This window comes from Abramis brama (genome assembly GCF_963993115.1).
Source record: "Abramis brama genome assembly, chromosome: 7".
NCBI lineage: Eukaryota > Metazoa > Chordata > Actinopteri > Cypriniformes > Leuciscidae > Abramis > Abramis brama.
In genome coordinates, this window is record NC_139969.1 from 28,964,701 (window position 1) to 28,987,034 (window position 22,334).

At 35.9% G+C, this 22,334-nt stretch overlaps 1 protein-coding gene across 2 annotated transcripts in view; it reads right to left on the reverse strand.

Moving 5' to 3' along the window:
* LOC311086547 (low-density lipoprotein receptor-related protein 8-like) overlaps positions 1-22,334 on the reverse strand; it is a 79,160-nt gene that overhangs the window by 27,152 nt on the left and 29,674 nt on the right. For both annotated transcript variants that reach the window (XM_084119478.1, XM_084119479.1), the window contains exon 4: positions 12,311-12,433. In XM_084119478.1, the coding sequence (XP_083975604.1) occupies positions 12,311-12,433 (123 nt within the window). The remainder of the gene's footprint in view (positions 1-12,310; positions 12,434-22,334) is intronic.

A 22,334-nucleotide genomic window follows, 5' to 3' on the forward strand; every position in this document is an offset into this window, starting at 1 on the left:
TATTTATATTATGATTTTGATATGATACATTTTAAAGTAAAGTAAATTACAATATTTATGTTATGTTTATCATAATCTGCGTGACCCCGTCGTTGCCTTTCTTTGATAACAGTGTATGGAGTTCCAAATGAGCGATTACTGTCAGTGAAGTCCACTTCAACAGAGTAGGGAGCAGTGAACACTGCGTAGGGTTGCTGTCAACATTGCTGTCAATTGGAACACACCTTAGAAGAGAGCTTCGTGAACTGAACTGAGTGTGTCAGAAAAGAGAGACATACAAAAAGTGCGGAGCGGTGGTCCTCGGGACCAGGATCGAAAACAACTGATGTACACTATAGGGAGCGTTCCATTCCAGACTGACATCAGATCTAAATGCAATTATGCAGTGAACTTTGGAGGATTACTGCCCTCCTGAAACAACGGCGGAAAACTTTTTGTCATAGAGTATGAAGATTCTATCATGGGGGACAGCTTACACATAAAGGCAGGTGTACATAGTGCTTATGCTCACCAAGGCTGCATTTATTTTATTTAAAAAAAAAAAAAGGTGATATTATAAAATATTATTACAATTTAAAATAAGTTTTCTTTGTATTTTAAAATGCTTTTCAAAATAGTGTACTGTATATAATGTAACTTATTCCTGTAATGCAAAGCTGAATTTTCAGCATCATTACTCCAGTCTTCAGTGTCACATGATCCTTCAGAAATCACTCTAACATGATGATTTGATGCTCAAGAAACATTTCTTATTATTATCATCAATATTGTTGATAATAATAAGAAATGGAAGGAAATCAAAGGATTGTTTGATCAATAGAAAGTTCAAAAGAAATTAAATTTTTGATCAATTTAATGTATCTTTACTGAATAAAATTAATATATATATATATATATATATATATATATATATATATATATATATATATATATATATATATATATATATTATTAACGTATAAGGTTATAAAAATTGTTTTTCTTTTATTATAATATAATTAATTATGACTAATACACAAGAAATTTTAAGGAGCTATTTCTATCTGACCCATGACATAAAAATTACTTTAATTGGAGTAACCATTGGAAATAGAAAGAGAGAGAAAAAAATGAAGCACATTTTTAGGTTACCAAACAAAAAGTGACCTCAGGAAGGAAAGTTATTCCAGAACTGAACCAAATTATTACATTTTCTTTTGAATGACATGCGTTTAGTATACTAGGTATTTAGGGTAAAAAGGCAAGGGAAAATTATGAATATGCTTGGCAGGGTTTTGGAATTGATTTTTCTATAGCTTTGAGCTTGAACCCAGTCAGCAGTGCCTCTATGGAGACCCGGGAGTGGTGAATGTTGGAGCGGAGCCAGTTTGACCCAGTTCCCTGGAAACTACACTGCCGTGCCCGTGATGATGAGAGGTTCTGATTAGTGGAGGTGAAGCTGTGGGCCGTGTCCAGCCTGAGGGGAGAGAGAGGTATGGTGGACCAATCCACCCACATTAGTGTCTAATAGTGCCCACTGAAAGAACACAGAATTCACCACAGTGAATCTTTTTTGTGGGTTTATATGTGTATATATATATATATATATATATATATATATACCAGAAGATGGACAAACGTTTATGCTCTTGGGCACAAGTATACTCAAAAGTGGGGCCTAAAATATTTCAGTAATTCCATGCAACTGTCAGACACAAAATCCTTTAGTCTTCAACAAGATTTTAAGAAGGTTTTGTAGATTATTACAATGATGTAGCCAGTGGAAAGATATATATATATTTATTTAGATATATATATTTAGTTTTATATATATATATATATAAAACTACACGCATACATAAATAATGCAACAACAAAATAAAAAGCATTCATTTTCAGGTTTCATATGAAACACTGAAGGAATATTCAAGTTTATTCTATATACAGTACAAGCTCTAGGATGTCACATACTGTACGCTGTCAATAGAGCTTGACTTATATGTTTTATATGTATTATTGACAATATATGTTTGGAATAGCATGCTAGCATACTGCTGTACTTACAGTAAGGAAAATAAGTATTTGAACACCCTGCTATTTTGCAAGTTCTCCCACTTGGAAATCATGGAGGGGTCTGAAATTGTCATCGTAGGTGCATGTCCACTGTGAGAGACATAATCTAAAAAAAAAAATCCAGAAATCACAATATATGATTTTTGAACTATTTATTTGTATGATACAGCTGCAAATAAGTATTTGAACACCTGTCTATCAGCTAGAATTCTGACCCTCAAAGACCTGTTAGTCTGCCTTTAAAATGTCCACCTCCACTCCATTTATTATCCTAAATTAGATGCACCTGTTTGAGGTCGTTAGCTGCATAAAGAAACCTGTCCACCCCATACAATCAGTAAGAATCCAACTACTAACATGGCCAAGACCAAAGAGCTGTCCAAAGACACTAGAGACAAAATTGTACACCTCCACAAGGCTGGAAAGGGCTACGGGGAAATTGCCAAGCAGCTTGGTGAAAAAAGGTCCACTGTTGGAGCAATCATTAGAAAATGGAAGAAGCTAAACATGACTGTCAATCTCCCTCGGACTGGGGCTCCATGCAAGATCTCACCTCGTGGGGTCTCAATGATCCTAAGAAAGGTGAGAAATCAGCCCAGCACTACACGGGAGGAGCTGGTCAATGACCTGAAAAGAGCTGGGACCACCGTTTCCAAGGTTACTGTTGGTAATACACTAAGATGTCATGGTTTGAAATCATGCATGGCACGGAAGGTTCCCCTGCTTAAACCAGCACATGTCAAGGCCCGTCTTAAGTTTGCCAATGACCATTTGGATGATCCAGAGGAGTCATGGTAGAAAGTCATGTGGTCAGATGAGACCAAAATAGAACTTTTTGGTCATAATTCCACTAAACGTGTTTGGAGGAAGAAGAATGATGAGTACCATCTCAAGAACACCATCCCTACTGTGAAGCATGGGGGTGGTAGCATCATGCTTTGGGGGTGTTTTTCTGCACATGGGACAGGGCGACTGCACTGTATTAAGGAGAGGATGACCGGGGCCATGTATTGCGAGATTTTAGGGAACAACCTCCTTCCCTCAGTTAGAGCATTGAAGATGGGTCGAGGCTGGGTCTTCCAACATGACAATGACCCGAAGCACACAGCCAGGATAACCAAGGAGTGGCTCTGTAAGAAGCATATCAAGGTTCTGGCGTGGCCTAGCCAGTCTCCAGACCTAAACCCAATAGAGAATCTTTGGAGGGAGCTCAAACTCCGTGTTTCTCAGCGACAGCCCAGAAACCTGACTGATCTAGAGAAGATCTGTGTGGAGGAGTGGGCCAAAATCCCTCCTGCAGTGTGTGCAAACCTGGTGAAAAACTACAGGAAACGTTTGACCTCTGTAATTGCAAACAAAGGCTACTGTACCAAATATTAACATTGATTTTCTCAGGTGTTCAAATACTTATTTGCAGCTGTATCATACAAATAAATAGTTAAAAAATCATACATTGTGATTTCTGGATTTTTTTTTTTAGATGATGTCTCTCACAGTGGACATGCACCTACGATGACAATTTCAGACCCCTCCATGATTTCTAAGTGGGAGAACTTGCAAAATAGCAGGGTGTTCAAATACTTATTTTCCTCACTGTATTATATAGTATGCATACTGTGTGCACTGAAACCTTGCATGGAATTCTATAATACTAATAGCTATGGGTGTAACGATACCCTCATGTCACGATTCGATACATATCACGATACTGAACTCACGATACTATTTTATCGCGATGCTCCAAGACATATAATAAAAGGTTAACAAAAAATGTACTGTTGATTAAAATGCTAAATTTGGTATTACATTGGGGGTGGAAATGAATAGGCTTGGACTAGATACCCAATGCACAGGACAATGGTGAAACCAGAATAAAAATATTCATGATTCTGAAGCTGAAAATTATGAATATATTTTAGACGAATATGCTTGCACTCTGTCACTGACTAGATCTATTTAAAATAATGTAGGCCACTTTTTACTGGTAACATAAGACATTTAGCATTATCAGGACCCACAAATATTCACCCATTGCATTATTATACATTATATTCAACAATATATATAGTTAAAGAATGTATTACTGACATTAAAACTCTAAAAACTTGAGGGTTTTTTTCACACAGTAATTTTTATTTTGGGTGAACTATACACAATATATATTGTCACTATCCACAATACATATTGTTGAATTTTTGTTTTGCAATATATTGTGACACGATATATTGTTCGACCCCTACTAATAACTTAATTAAACAAAATGTTCAGTATACAACAAAGAATATTGAATAACATACTGTACCCCACAATGCATTGCACTTGACCTTCCATTTCCTGTGTGATGAATAAACCACAAAAGTTCTTGTTTCTAACTCATTTGATTTGACTGTCAAAAATAAAGACATTTTTATACTAAACTGGATTTGAAATGCAAAATATATATTTTTTAAACTACACCTGGATGCCACTCACAGAATTAAACATGCATCTAAAAAGGTCTTGTGTCAGACGTAATAAGGTTATGTGACAATAATGTAGCATATTAGTGTTAGAAATGTTTATTGTTGCATATTATTTTTAATAATACACTACCATTTTTTTCAAATAAGTTAATATTTTAATAATTATTATTAATTAATTACTAGTAATTATAAATACTTAATTAGGCTACTATTCATTAGTAATTAATAGTTGCTGACTTTTGTTCAGTAAGGATGCTTTAAATCATCATATCAGAATGATTTCTGAAGGATCATGTGACTGAAGACTGGAGTAATGATGCTGAAAATTCAGCTTTACCATCACAGAAATAAAATAAATAAAAATTATTACACTTTTATTGTATTTTGTATTTATGAAATAAATGCAGCTTTAGTGAGCATAAAAGACTTCTCTTACCTATCCCAAACGTTTGAACAATAGTGTATAGTAAGCAGTGTACACTGCACAGTATGCAGTGAGTATTATGCTAGTACTCTGAACATATACCCTAAGATATCTTTTTGTGTCTTGAACAGCTAATCGATCAGGTAAAAGAGCTGAACTGTGACAATGTCAGTAAACAGTAATTTATTGCACACCGCCTGTGACTAGATCTGATGCTGAGAGGGTTGTTGCATGTGATTTTACATGATGAGCAATTTGAGCTTCTAGAGGGGCTGATAATCAAACCTGCTCAGGAGAATCATGCATAATTCAATACATGAAAGACTCAATTAACCAAACGCCAAAACGAGATTGACTTTAATAAGTTACCCACTGCTTGCTAACGCTGGTGATAAGGAAGGATCTGAGGAGGAAGGGAAGCATGGTCCCAGCATAGTGTGTTTTTGATAAATGACTGGCAAGGAGTGTATTTCTGTTACAGTGCATGTAAATCTAATTTATGTACAGCGAGGGATATGATGGATACTGAATGATGACAAAAGAGTTACGATCAGAAATAAGTCAGAGAACTGCAGTTTAGCACCTCCTACACAATGTGTGTGTGACGCATAACATAGCATAATGTACAGAGCTGTTCAGTTTGCAGTCCGAAAAGCCAGAAGACAATTAGCATTCAAACCATAGGTTCCTTTCTAATCTTATATTAGATATGCTATTGTGTTAGTAATTTGTTTAATTAATAGATAATTGGCCAATTTAGTGGTTCTATTTAGGGTCGAGTAACATTGGAGTTTATTTTGGAGGTCAAAACGTGCTTTTAGTGATTCATCATGAGTGTCTTTTAGATTTGTGTCGATTTCTTTAATAATAGTTTTGGGGTTATAGCTGTAGTCAGAGGGGAGTTGAGCTTCATGGACGAGTTGAAGAGCGAGTGTGTTTAGAGGATGAGATTCTGCTGAGGTTTCATTGGCGAGGAGGGCTTTATATTGGACTGAATCTGGATCGGACTGATGGAGGTGATGCCAGAACTGAACACATCTCTTCTGGATCTCAATGTTCAGCGGGTACAAGCTTAATTCAGCCCTGCAACCGTCGTTGGACGTGCTTCTGTGAACCCCTAAAATGTTTTTGGCAATTCCCAATCGTAGTTTTTCTACTGAAGTTTTATCCCAATGGCAATTTTTTTTATTTAGTACTGGTCCCCAAATTTCACATCCATATAAAAGAATTGGTTTTATTATTGAATTATATAATTTTATCCATATTTTAATGGGTAATTTTAAGTGACCGCATCGTGACTTTATAGCATAAAAAGCCCTCCAAGCCTTTTCGCTCAGTGTTTTGACAGCCAGACCGAAGTGTCCCGAAGCGCTGATGTCGATGCCCAGATGACTGTAGCTAGTGCTGTGCTGCAGGACCTGCTCTTTATACGTGAACTGGTGTTTGTGTCCCTGAGATCTGGCCTTCTTCTGGAACACCATTCACTCACTCACTCACTCACTCACTCACTCACTCACTTATTTTACTCGCTCAACTCAACTCACCTCACTCACTCACTTATATCACTCAACTCAACTCAACTCAACTCAACTCAACTCAACTCAACTCAACTCAACTCAACTCAACTCAACTCACTCACTTATATCACTCAACTCAACTCAACTCAACTCACTCACTCACTCACTCAGAACTCTCACTCACATTCACTCACTGATCTCTCACTCTACTCACTCACTCACTCACTGAACTCTCACTCACACTCATTCACTCACTGATCTCTCACTCTACTCACTCACTCACTCACTGAACTCTCACTCACACTCATTCACTCACTCAACTCACATTCACTCACTGAACTCTCGCTCTACTCACTCACTCACTGAACTCACACTCATTCACTCACTCAACTCACTTAATCACTCAACTCTCACTCTACTTACTTACTCACTCACTAAACTCTCTCTCTCTTTCACTTATATTACTCACTCACTCAATCACTGAACTCTCACTCTCATTAACTCACTCACTCACTCACCTCTTACTCTCACTCACTCACTCATTAACTGCACTATCTCTCTCTCTCACCCGCTTATCTTACTCACTCACTGAACTCTCACTCACTCACTCACTCACTCACTCACTCACTCACTCACTCACTTATATTACTCACTCACTCACTCACTTATATTACTCACTCACTCACTGAACTCTCACTCACTCACTCACTCACTCACTTATATTACTCGCTCACTCACTGAACTCTCACTCACTCACTCACTTATATTACTCACTCACTCACTGAACTCTCACTCACTCACTCACTCATTTATATTACTCACTCACTCACTGAACTCTCACTCACTCACTCACTCATATCAATCACTCATTTATATCACGCACTAAACTCTCTCTCTCACTCACTTATATCACTCACTCACTCACTCGCTCGCTCACTCACTCACTCACTCACTCACTCCCTCACTCATCCTTCATAGTGCATGAACTCAAAATTTAAAAACGAACAAAGCCTCTTTATGAGAAAAGCGCCTGCCATGAACATTAATTCTGATTAAACAAAGTGAATCAAACCATTGCTCATATCGAACATAGACAAAAAGATAAAAATAACCTATATCAATTATATGTTTAGCCTTACCCTATGGTACTATATGTCAAAACAACAGGAAAAGAAATGATGCAATACTGAGAAACAAGCACGTTCAGTAAGCACTTTGTGTGAATGCATTGAGACGTATCCCGTCTGAGCATCACTGCAGTAGATTCGAGTTATGAGGCTTTCAATGGTGGATAATTAGAGGTGTATTACACGGCACATACCTCACAAAGCAAGGCAGGAAATCAATTATCATCAGACCCAGGTGAAATATCATTTTGAGCCAGGGCTCCCGTTCTCCTGGCTCGATACTCTGACACTGGCACGGATGAACTGATCAGGAGTCTGAGTGGTGAGAGAATGCCTGGGCTCTCGGTTTATAGCTTGATGAAAATAGAATCATGATTACCTCTACAGAAGGAAAGAATGTCTCAGTGCTGCCAAGACTTGAACCTCTGATGAGGACGGCTGAATAAAACACTGATTAATAAAAATAATCTGGAAAACATACAACCATACTAGCCCATCCATCCATCCAAAATGTCTTTATGGCTGTTATTGAAGATGCATAATGATTAATTAGCCTTTGTGTTTCGCCAGGTCTTTTAACACATATGAATTATCATCTCCCACCGCCTAGCGTGAAAAATGGTTGGAGGCTGTTTCATTTGCTCTTAATAGGGCAATTAACATTCTGATTTATATCTTGTGACATTGCAAGAGTTTTTAATGTGTCAGATGGAATTGACTTGCAACAAAGGAGGATCAGAAGCAGGTTGGTTTTCAATTTTCAATATATTATTTAAACTATATCCGAGGCACGTCTTATGTTTAATTAAAAAAACAAACCTTTATTTAAATGGCCTTTCAGGAAAGGATTTTACAATGGCGTTAAAAATGTTGTCACACTAATGCTTCCTCAGAGTGTGTCCACAGAGATGACCTGCAGGTTAATTACAATTAACAGGTGTAGGCTAGTAAAGGACCAGATCATAATCAGAAACGAGCTAGACAACAAATTAATCAAAACACAGACAGATAAGAAATAATAAATGATGTAAAGTTAACTAAAGATAACTCCAGAAAATGCGCCCTGGATGTTTAAATAAAATAATAGCTGGGCTGTAAATAATTTAAATAACTCAGGGACACAATCACTAATGTAGACAGTCAGACAGACTTTCTACAATTTCATATTTTTCCTATAATAATATAATAAAATTAAAACGATTTTTCATAATAATCTAATATAATGTTACACTATTTTAAGGTGATGAAGTTACATTGTACTTACACAAATAAGTACTGTGTAATATTAATTAACTACATGTACTTACTATAGAGTTATGGTTAGGGTTTGGTTTAGGGTTACTTGTAATTATGCATAATTTAGTGTTACAGTTGTTACATAATTTATTCATCTTTGTTAATGTTAGTTAATAAAAATACAACTGTTCATTGTTCATTGATAATATTAACAGATGCAACTTTTGATTTTAATAATGTATTAGTGAATGTTGAAATTAAGATTAACAAATGTTTTAGGAGTTTTTTTTCATAATTTTAACCATTGGAACCTTATTGTAAAGTGTTACCTATTTTGTATAGTAATATAATTTTACTTAGTCATTGTATTAATTGTATATTATTATTATTATTATCATAAGTTTATAATGTGATTTATATGTGGTTTATAAAATATGTAGCTCAAAATGATAATATTTTATCACCTGCGAGACTATCCTTTATTTTAACAGGCAGAATTGGAAGATGAGAAAGAGAGATTGTGGAAAATGACGGAGTGTGAGAAGCCATTAATGAGGGACAGAGAGTGGAGAAATACTATTACGAAGAGCAAGGGAAAGGGAAGCTAGAGAAAGAGTCAATTTTCACAGCTTCTCAAAAGTAGGGCAGTGAGATTCACAGTGGGGGTTTGTGAAGACACCTGATTGGCTGAGGTGAAACAACCATGTTTAATAAGCAGAGCTCAAGCACCTCCTACCAAAAGTGTTGAAACATTCAATGAGCATGACACATGAGTATGAGCCCTTCCACTAACATCAATTCCCAAGAGTCCAGACAATTTATCAAGACAACCTTGGGCGAGGACGTCAAGGACATATTTTTGCCGGATCTGCTTCTCCTTAAGAATACTTACTTGGTACCACAGCCTATATTCAGCATTCATTATTAGTTTAAGCTATACAATGGCCCAAAGAGTTTCTGGACACCTAAGCCACACTTAAATAATAAATGCATTAGATAAATAAAATTGCATCTACAAACAAATAATATTACATTATTTCTTAGAACTAGCTTGACTTTTTAAATCGTTTTTGCATTTGAAGCCATTGCCTCCTCGTGTTCACACCTAAACCACAGGTGTAGTTCATCACATTAACTAACATGATCCACTAACCAGAGTTTTTTCATTAATTTTGAAAAGTATCTATGAGTGTGTCTCAATCAGCTCCCTAGTCGTGACTAGTCGGCCATTTTAAGGGCCTCAAACGCGAAATCCTACCAGTGCACAGAAACGTTTGCTCACAAAAAAAGCCCCACAATACACCCTGAAAACCAAAAGTGTGCTTTCTTTCAAATAAATGTCACTTGGTTTGATATACTGCTATATAATGTAATGACTTTCATTCATTTTAAATGTAAATACAAGATAATCAGTCAATTGATGTCTGACCAACACAAAAAACTAGGGCATAAATTATGACAAAAATCACAATTGTTAATACTTCCATTGATATTGTATTAACAATTAGCCTATTTAAATCAATAGAATTTATAATAAAAAATATTTTGTTTTTATGTAGTTAAATATTCAATCAAGACGATTCACATGAACACTTTTAGCAGCTTGACAAGCAAAACTGTTAATGCTGAATAAATTATGCAGAATGCGAGTAACACTGGAGTACTAAAATGGTCTCATCCCATAATAATTACTGAAGCTGCTCACACAGTTTCACATGACGGCTAGAGCTCCACAGTTCAGAGAGAGTTCACTGCCTGAACCCTCACAAACACTCCTACAATAAATGAAGCTGTCCACACTGCATAATTAACTCTTATTTACACTGCCTGCGCCTTGATTTATGAGGAAGTTGCAGTTTTGTTCAGTTATAAAAATTGGTTTGGAACCAAAACCGTCCTTTGGTTAAAACAGACTGAAGACAATTTAGTGGGCTAAACTGGGCAAATTAGCATGAGAGCGCAGAGTGTTAAATTCCCCCTGTGATGAAAATCCAGCTTTTAATGTTGTTTATATGTCTATGTGGTGTTTTTAATATGCTTTAAGACAAACCATGTGCAAATTCATAAGTCAACACCATTGCTGAGTATTTTCTCCTTAAAACCGCAGTGAAAGAAAGACAGTCTCAAAAACAAGGTTTTCTGACGTCACAAACTACCTTGTAACCAATCAGGAGTGCGTTTCCCAAAAGCATCGTTAACCAACTATGGTCACAAGTTCCGTCGTTATCAGCATAGTTCAACGAGTCGGTGTTTCCCGAAACCATCGTTCTAACGAACATTGGCAATGTCAGCATCGCAAAGTTGTGTGGTTGGAACAACAGCTCTCGACCTGTGGTTAGAAGCATAGTTTCATGTTTGCATGACATGTGGACTTATTAAATCCTTATCTTGAGCAAAATAAGCAAGCTGGCATTCAGTACAATCAGTATCTTTTATTTATAATACATACAAATGTCATTTACGTCTTTTAGTTTGTCAAGAGATTTAAAGCACCGTTTTTGAAGAGTGCGCATGTGCAAACGTGTTCTACTACGTAAGAACGAGCCTATGATTGAATCTGGAAATAAAGCAAAATAGCTGAGAAAAATTTGAAATAGTCCATACTAAATACTCCACCACCTGCTGCGTGACATCATTAACCAACGTGGTTGAACTACCAATTTGCGACGATACGGTTTCGGGAAACAGTCGTGACTAGCTAGTTGATTTCTTCAACGATGCATCGTACTATGGTAGTTAAGGAGCGAGTTGCGTCGTTGTACAGGAAACGCACCCCAGGTCAACGTGTGACAGTCAACGAGTGGATCTCTGAGCTGGTGTGAGTGAGTGGAGGCGGGGCTAATTTGCATATTCATAGAACTGAGTATACTAAATGTGGCAAGGGTTGCATTGAAATGCAATGAATGCAAAGTTAAATTTTTTCAAGGAAAAAACATTTAAATATGTAATATTGGTGATCAAAGATGAGTTTTAAGAAATAAAATTGACTACAGGGGGACTTTAAATAAAACATACTTTTTCAATATGGATCAGACTGTTTAAAACTCAAAGGACTGTCACTGAATGACCTGTAGACTAACCTAAATGTCTCACTATTACATTCATGCGTACAACTGGCATATCTGTGATTGGTTACAATGCTCAACCTCTGCAAAACACTTTGCAAATAGAATAATTACACAACAGGCGCAGATCTAAATTAATTGCTATAATTGACTCTCAGTTGTAACTGTCTAGTACTACAATTGTCCAAACAACACGTAATTGTCCAGTACTAGAGAGTCTCAATAAAAGACAGAACATAGACTTGTGCTGAGGAAATAAACCATTGACTAGGTCTCTCTCTCCTCTCTGTGCCTTTCAGAGCCTCGACTGAAGCAGATCCACAGCACTGGGGTGAAAGTCTGTTCAAAGTCTGCATCACCTCAGCCTTGAACAAAACTCCCTGTGGAGAATCAAACACACAGTCTGAGAGAAAGAGAGCAGACTCACCTGCTGCACAGTCCGCTTCATCTTCGCCGTTTTCACAGTCTCTTTCCCCGTCACACCGCCAGGACAGCGACACGCACTTTCCTCCGCAGTCAAACTTCTCTGGTGGACACGTCTGTTTGACTGCTGTGGATCAGAAGCAGATGTTTGAACAGGTTCACCTAAAACGTCAAATCGTTCTGCTGATCTGTGTCTTCTTGCCTAATGTTTTATGAATGCTATGAATTCGGACATACTACTCAGCACACGTACTGTTTTTCGACAACTATATAGTATGGAAGTAGGTTTGTTTCACAATTGATTCCAACTGTTGAATATTAGCATGTTGCTAAGCTAATGACACAAATACAAGCATGAAAATACACACCACAAATATTTGGTAAAAGTAATTAGTTGGTACTTTTTTTAATCAATACTTTTCAGTATTGAATGAAGTATATATAATATTGATCAGTTTTTTTTCTTCACATCACAGTGCATTCTGGGATTGTCTTGTCCATGAAGGACACCTGTCACCATTTACTCACCATTTACCATAATTCTGTCACCATTTACTCATTTACTTACTAAGTCGTTCCAAAGAATATCAAAACAACATTGAAATTGGAACAACAAAATGATCACAGAATGAAGACAGAGTTTTATTTTGGGCTGAACTACTGTATACCTTTAAAGCAGCATAAGTGTACAGATCATTTGAATTGGTGAATCAGTTCATTCAGTTAGTTAATTCATTTGAACAGTTCATTAGTTCAAAGAGTAAATGATCCATTTTATGAGTCACTGCAGAAATGTCCTTTTTGTAGCAAATTATGTAGTTAATTTGCTGCTCTTTATCATATCACCATGTTTGAATTGTATAAATTAGGGTGTTTCCTTTTTTACTGGTTGTATTTTGAGTATCTGCTCAATTTTAATGTTATTTAAATTGAGATCCTAATTATTTTAGTTCCATATAAACTCTTATTGTAACTGTAACGTTCTGGTCGGGCAATGAGGATGAGATGAGGCAAGTGGATCTAAATGCAGCCGTATACTTTAATAAACAAATAAAACAAAGAAACAAGCAAGGATTAATGCTAATTAAATGTAACAGAGTGCTCTTAAACACAAGCAACGCCAAACAAAGAACAGAAAAAACTGAGGTTTAAGTGCTTCATTTTGGGCACACCTTGAAAACTAAACTGAAACTAAAACTAAAGTGACAGTAACAATAAATGATTTCATCTTGCATGGGATCTGATCATAAAAAAAACTGTTAAATGCCTCTTAAAAAAATTAAAAAATAAATATATATATTTATATACAGACCCTTTCTAAAAAATTAGAATATCATGGAAAAGTTTATTTATTTCCATAATTCCATTCAAAACGTTAAACTTCCATATATTATAGATTCAGGGCCCACAACTTAAATGATTTCAAGTATTTAGTTGTTTATTTGTACATAATTTGGGCTTTCAGCTCATAAAACTCACGAAAACAGGATTTCAAAAAATTTGAATATTACATGAAATCACACAGTATTTACACAGTGATACCATGGTCATTGAACCAGGTTTTGGTTCTTTTGGCAGTGTGGGCAGGTGCAAATCCTGCTGGAAAATGAAGTCAGCATCTCCATAAAGCTTGTCTGCTGAAGGAAGCATGAAGTGCTCTGGAAATGTCCTGGTAGACGGCTGCGTTGAGTGGACAGCACAGTGGACCAACACCAGCCGATGACATGGCTCCCCAAACCAACACAGACTGTGGAAACTTCACACTGGACTTCAAGCATCTTGGATCGTGTGCCTCTCCATTCTTCCTCCAGACTCTGGGACTTTGGTTTCCAAATGAGATGCAAAATTTGCTCTCATCAGAAAAGAGGACTTTGGTCCACTGTGCTTTATTAAATCCAGAGTCAACGCAGCCGTCTACCAGGACATTTCCAGAGCACTTCATGCTTCCTTCATTTTCAGGCAGGATTTGCACCTGCCCACACTGCCAAAAGAGCCAAAACCTGGTTCAATGACCATGGTATCACTGTGTAATTACTGTGTGATTTCATGTAATATTCAAATTTTTTGAAATCCTGTTTTTCGTGAGTTTTATGAGCTGGACGCCCAAATTATGTACAAATAAACAACTAAATACTTGAAATCGTTTAAGTTGTGGGCCCTGAATCTATAATCTATGGAAGTTTAATGTTTTGAATGGATTTATGGAAATAAATAAACTGTTCCACCATGATATTCTAATTTTTTGGAAAGGGTCTGTATATGACAATGTTAATGACAGCTGTAAACAGAGTCTCAGAGCTTTTCTCTCCTGGCATCCTTCAAAAGAATAGTTCACCCAAAAAAGAATATTGTCATTATTTACTCACCCTCATGTCGTTCCAAACCTGTATGACACAAAAGAAAATATCAGAGGGTGAGTAAATGATGGCAGAATTGTCATTTTTGGGTGAACTATCCCTTTAAGTGATAGTCAACAGGGTCAGGCGGCAGATCAGAGGGCCCGTGGCCCTCGTTTTAGCAGATCTGTCCCCCTCTCTCCTTCACAGTCACGGTCAATCTGCTCCATTTGGCATGGATGTCTGTTGATATTAGATAACAGTTTGAGAAGTATCAGAAATGCAGGCATAAATAAATCATCTCTGGCTACAGAGGCCTGGAGAGCCGCCACAGTCAATGAGTCTGCCGGGGCCATTCAGCTGCTCTTATATCATGAAAGAATTCACAGGGGCCCAACAAGTTGTACCAATTAGCATGGCCAAGGATATGTTGTATACACTGAAATGGCAGCTCCGTTGAAGCAGTCAGTTTTGACTTGAGTGAATTTATTATCCATCGCTGGATCTGTTTCATCATTTAAAGGAGAGATACATATCAAATGGGGGAGTGATTTCTGCATTATTGCAGCACTTGTCCAACCCTACAGTTCATTCATCAACCAAGATGGCTGTCATTAATCTTCCTGACTTTATTCAAATATGCTTATATTGAATGCAAGCCAGCCTTGCTATTGAAATAGGGTGAACCAACAGTGTCATGTCATAACACTTCATGGCATACAAAGGATCTGCAATGCAGTAATGCAGTGTTTTAGTGTGCAGGAGGGTGTGTGTCAGTATTCATAACTGAAACAATTGTAATGCTTCAGAGATTCATAAGCCACCAAGAGAGGATAGACTAATTCTGAAAACATCAACAGGACACATTAAATGTGGAGCTTTGTTCCCAAACCTAATGAGCTGTCTTGCTGTCTACAGCCTACATCAGCTGACAGCATCTATCTGACGTGGAACCTAATAAGTGACAGATTTGGAACGTTCTTCACAGCATGTGTGCCACACAACGTAGCACCAATCATGTGAAACACACAGGAGACTTGGTACATAATTGTCAAACGGTAGAATGTCGCTAAGGTAAAGGCACAAGAAAAAGCATAAAATATGCAGCACAGAGCACTCAGATATTTGCTAATGGTAATTAGATGGAACTATCAACTAATAATTTTACTTTCTAAGTATAAGTGCTGTTATTGTTCTTTGAAAATAGAAAAAAAAAATGTTTAAAAAAAAAAAACATTTGTTAATTGAAATAAAGCTGAAAGAAAAATGTTATATATAAATTAAATTAAATAAATAAAATAAGAAAATCGAAATGAAAATTAGAGTACTAAAAATACTAAAACTAAAACCGAAATAAAATTTAAAGCCTTATTAAAGCTAAATAAATTATAAAAAATTACAAAATTACATAAAATGACTAAAACTAAAATAAAAACTAGTTAAAAAAATTAATAAATGCTATAATTGTATATAAAAATACTAAAATAACAATGTGAAGTATGTTTATTATTGACCAGGTTTTACATTGTTTTTGTTTTTAATAATCAGAGAGTATTCTGGGATTGCCTTATCTGTGAAGAACACATGCAATGCTGCAAAATGATCTTCATCCTTTACTCATCCTCATGTCATCCCAAACGTTCTTTCCTTCAAAAGATCAAAACAACACTGGACTCCATTGTATGAAAATAAAAATATTCCTTTTCCCAATTTTGACTCCAATAAGGTAAAAATAAAAATAAGTAAATAAATAAATAAACCAACCATTTAAATATCAAACATATTTATACTGTGTCTTTTTGCAAAACATTTTGTCACACTAAATAGCATGAACAAAAATCAGCAGCCTCAAAAACACTTTCACAAGGAACTTTGTATAAAAAATATCAGAAAAAACAACTTACTAACATATATTTCAAACATTAATAAAGACAATTAGTTATAAAATAAGAAAAAATAAACAAATTAGCAGTAGCACAAATTAATTCTACTGAACAAAGTGCAAGAAATCAAATATAATCAAATGTAAGATAACACTGCATATAGTAAAAAAAAAAAAAAAAAAAATATATATATATATATATATATATATATATATATATATATATATATATATAAAACTAGTTATTCAGTCAAGATCAGTCACTTTACAAGATATTTTGACATATATTTTGACCACTCCCAGGTCCGCATGACAGCTTTCACATTACCAGCTTTTCATGCAAACTGTGCTCTGTTCGAAGTAAACTACCAGTGTGAAAGCCCCCTAAAAGGATTTGGTTTTAAGAGGTACGGTCTGCTATTTCTGCTAAAAAGCAGGAAAAGGGAAGAAAAGGAGAGTGAGAATGTCAGCAAGGTCAGAAGAGCTTTCTTCAGCCCCATGTAATCTCACACTTGTGTTGTCTGCAGAGAGGTGTGAGGTAAGAGAGTGCGGTGTCGTGAAAAGGTCGCGGTGGACTCAGAGGAGACATTGGGCTTTGCTGATGGCTTTTTGATCAAGGACTTCTTAACTCCACTTCATCAAATCAGCAGAGTCAAATATCGCCGCTAGTCTCTAAACACATTAAATTGATCCCCACTTCATAGTCAATTCTGCTGTCAGGAGAGCTGCCATATGAAAATAGAGTACAGGAAAATCATGTGCCGGAACATTAATGTAGTCACCTTTAACTTAAAGCTGCAGTGTGTCATTTCTAAGCCACAAGCGACACCAAATAGAATAGCAATTTACATTATGGGCTTTCGCACCGGATAGTTCTAAGAACTTAGTTCTAGGAACTAACCAACAGGGTGGTTCCCTGAGAAATAATGGATCCCATAGGAACGTTTTCCTGTTGCATTCGCACCGCAAGTAGGAACTCTGAAGTGACGTAAGCCGCGCTTGTTGTTGGGACTTTTATTTTGACGGCGCTGAGAACGCCAGAGTCTGAGCACACAGTGCTCGCATTCTCCGTGTTCATTAGTTTACGATCTGTCAAACAGTCCTGTCTAATACGTTATTGGATAGAACTGTTATACATAGAAAGTAGACAGTAATGAAAAGTTATTAGCGTATATCCAGTGTTGCTAACTGAACAGAAATACATAATCATGTTTCTCTTGGTCTCCTCAAAGTTGCGTTGGATTTTCTCCTCAGCGTAAAGGTTAAGAGGCCCATCTATCACTGTTTTCCATGTTCGTAGAGTTAGTTTCTGGAGTAAATATATAGGCTATAATCTGTGTGTTTACACAGCTTTTTTAAAATGGCGGGTGCTGGTGTTTTGCGTGCGTTCGGCCAATCAGTGTACACTAACGTCATGGATAGTTCCTATAGTGCTGGTTTAGACCTGACTCTGAAGTGAGCTACTGTAAATATGTTCCTCCAAAAGGAGTTCCTAGAAGAAAAATCGTTCCTAGTTCCTGCGGTGCGAACACGCCGACATCTAGGAAAAGGTTCCTCCGGTGCGAAAGCCCCTATTGGCTCAAACAATGAACTGAGTTTTGGAGCTGAATATGTGTTTTCTGAACAACAACAACAACACTTTAAAAAAATGTCTATACTATAGAAGCTGGTTTCCTCCATGGAATAAAAAAATTTAATAAAAAAGGTAATTTCGACTTTTTATCTCACAATTGCGAGTTTATATCCCACAATTCTGACTTTATGACTTGCAATTGCGTGCTGAGAACTCACAATTCGGAGAAAAGTCAGAATTGCGAGTTATAATAATAAATGTATCTTGAGCAGCAAATCAGCATTGTTATGATTTCTGAAGGATCATGTGACACTGAAGACTGGAGGAATGATGCTGAAAATTCCGTTTTGACATTACATTTTAAAATATATTAACATAGAAAACAGGTATTTTAAATTGCAATAATATTTCACACTACTGTATTACTGTTTTTACAGTATTTTTGATCAAATTAATACATGTACTGACCCCAAACTTTTGAATAGTGGTGTATGTACAAAAACACACTGAGCGCGAGTATAAATAAAAGATTACAACTCATATTTTTGGATGAACTATCCCTTTAACACAATTCAATTTTACTTTTATTAAACAAGAGCACTAGTACAGCTTGACTCTTGTTAGCTCCATTGTTAACATGTTATTTAGGAACAAACTAGGTCATTTCTAGATCTGGGCCAAATTAAAGAGACAGAAAGCTAAAAAAATAAATTATTTAAGCACTGTTTTAGTTCAGCTGGTATTATAGTTCACTTCATAGACAGATCAGCGAACTAGTAATAATCCTTTGATTATAACTGGGTAATATTACAGCCGGACAGGCTTCGATATACTGAAGAAAAAGATGTCATGCACTAGTCCAGCAGTGATTTAAACATATTGGACAACATATGGCAGTCAATTACATAAAGTGGGGCAGCAAAGCCCTGGTTGTGCTGTATTTTGATGGTAGAGATCACAAACATTCTCAGCTTTCAGACACTAATGCTTTCCTTATGAATGTTTAGCTTTTCCTTTTAAAAGCCGTTAAATCGGCTTTTATCATTCCTGTGTGTTTTTCTGCAATAGGAAAATTTTAAATGTGCTGACCATGGAAGCATCATTCATTTTTAAATAAGACATCCATAATAGTGTTCACTAATGTGAGAGCACAAGGTTACTCCAGCATGAAATCTGTGCGTGACAGACAGCGAAGGTGTGTGTGTGTGTGTGTGTGTGTGTGTGTGTGTGTGTGTGTGTGTAGGAATGTACTCATGCTGTACCTTTAGGTTTATGTGCATGTGTGTAAAGCTTGGCTTATATAGCCATCATAATAGAAGGTGAGCATCAGTGATCCTACTTGGGAGGACAGGTTAGAAAAAAATACAGATAAGCAATGAAATTCATTTAAATAATAAGGAATTCATTACAAGATTCCAACTAAAATTAGGGCTGTCAATTTGTTTTTTGATCAAATAAATGCAGCCTTGGTGAGCATAAGAGACTTCTTTCAAAAACATAAAAAAATATATGAATTATTCCAAACTTTTGTCTGGTAGTGTATTAATATGATTTATTTTTAATAGACCGACAGCCCAAATAATTACATTAATTTTTTTTAATTTTACACAACTAAAAAACAAACAAAAAAAGCAAAATGACAGCAGATTCAAAGCTTAGAGCAGTTAATGTAATGCGTTTTGCGTTTAGCGTGGACAGACAGATTGCAGCAAGCCTGGTTTGGACATGGTGAAACTCTGAGGATATTGAACAGCTCTAGGCACAATCTCAGGGTTGCCATCTCATAACACTTTTTTGACAAGACCTGAATGCTGAAGTAAGTCGTTTGAGGCAAAATGCTAAACAAAGTCTTTGAGATATTGCTGGATAAAGGACATGCTTCATTGTTTATGGCAGCTATACAATTTAAACACGAATGAGGTTTTGTTAAGTTACACAGGTTCAGCGCGGTCATAGTGCTTTTGGGGACAATTTACTAGATCCAATTATTCAGTTGCTATGAGTGTTGTAGAAAAGGTCTTCTTTCTTTGCAAGAAATCTCTCAAGTCAAGAAGTTGCAGATGCCAGCTGTACATCTACCAATCCCGATCGCATAACTCTCTTTTATACCATTTCACTGAGGCTGTCTGGCTTCTCTTTAAAGGTGGCATGCCAACAACTGGTCCATTTAAAAAAAAAAATTAAGAAAAAAATGTCAAAACAGCATATGACATTTAAATCGTACCATAGAGTAACTGGTGCATGTTTATACTCAGTGTGTTTGTCTCGTACTAGTACTTTCCATCCAGACCTATAGGACTAACTGAGGCCGACAGTTCCCTACTTTTGTTTACTAGGCTATTCTACAAATATATACTATATCTCTAATAAAAATATACAATATTGTAACATATGCTCTATTTTGGATGTTATAAATGATGGCCAGCCAGGATTGGAAAGTTGGTGTAAATGTAAATGTATAATACTAAATGTAAAACCTTTGAGTATATATATATACTCAAAGGTTTTACATTTAGTATTATACATTTACATTTATACATCATATACATTTAACATACAATGGGTAGAGAATATTTAATATAAAGTAAATATTTATAGATTTTTCTTTTAATAATAAAATTCTTAAAAAAAAAGGTCCCCCAAACATTTTTCTCACTGTAAAAATTGGTCTTTATATATTAAAATACATATGTCTACTTTTATATTTTGGTAAGACTATAAAAGTATATGAAAACAATCACCAAAAAGTTGGACTAGAAACCTGTGAACTTAATCTTTAATCTTTGTCCCGCCAAAGATTTATTTTGATCTATTTTGATCATTTAATGTGACAGTACCAATAACGGAACAAAACAATCTGATACTGTACGTCAAAATGTCCTGTGCATTTAATCTTGGAGTGTAAATGCAAAAGAATAGACCTGCCACTTTTTCATGTAATGTTTTACTTTGTCCCTCAGTGACTATAGTATAAATTACCTAAGTGATTATTTTTCATTTCACGTATAATAGGATAAGTTAATATTACAAACTGTTTCTTTGCATTTATTTTGGATTTATTATAAGTATACTGGGCTGGGTATAAGGTACTTTGTTGATGACCGTGTGTTTGTCCGCCACCACCGAAGACCATTTTTGACCCGGGAAAAACCCTATATAACTAAAATGCATAACAACTATTTATGCAAATGAACAGACCTCCAAATAAACAGCATCTAATTGGTTCTTATATCTTGCCTATCAGCTAATGGTTTTTACACAGAGCATCGGTCTTACTTTGTGAATTCATTAGAAGAGCAGTTGTTGAAATGTGCCTTGAGTATTTATTCCATTTAAATGCATTAGATAATTCTTTTGTTTGGCATTTCTATTGAAGATGCTTCTTAAAGATTATGAAATCCCATTAGCATGCAAACTCATGAAATGAACAGTCGCCTATACTGATGAAATAAATAAATACAATAATATACCCATGCATTAGCTGGAAGTAAATGACTTATTTTTTTAAATCCACATTACTGGCATACACAAATTGAACATGATTGTCTCTTTCTGCTGAAGTTAATGCAGACATGGAGCGGAAAGAGCAGAAATGCCGCAGGGAGCTCTCATATTTGAGCTGCAGTCAATCTAATATGACGTTTCATGTTCCACAGCTGTGCTCCTCACCTACAGATGCCGGTATACTGTAGTCATGGAAACAGAGCCATGGTTTTATTGTGCAACTCACAAAATGCTCATATTGGCCACATGAAATCAATATAATCACTGTCTATTTTTTCACTTGTCAAAACAGCAACAAGAGGCCTGTTGGACAGACTAAACATGTTGTTTTTGATTTACTGAGTACCCATGTGCTCAGCTGAACACATTGAAACAACTGAAACACTATGGTGGCTGGAGAAAGTAATATGGCCAAAAGCATAATGGCCTTGAGTGATGTAATGCTTTTATAAAAAGGCACCAGTATAAAAATTACAGAACATCAAAACACCACATCCAAAAATCAGCTACATTTATTATTAGCAATAATATTATTATTTATAATAATACTCTAACAACAACATAAAGAATAATAATAATAAGTAGCATTATTATTAATGCCAATAATAAATGTAACTATTTAATGGACATGGTGTCTTACTGATATTAACGTTGGTACTGTCCATATTAACCATAGACATTTTTTATTCCTAAAAGATTTGTCTTCTTCCAGTGTCGAAATAGATTTTGAGTC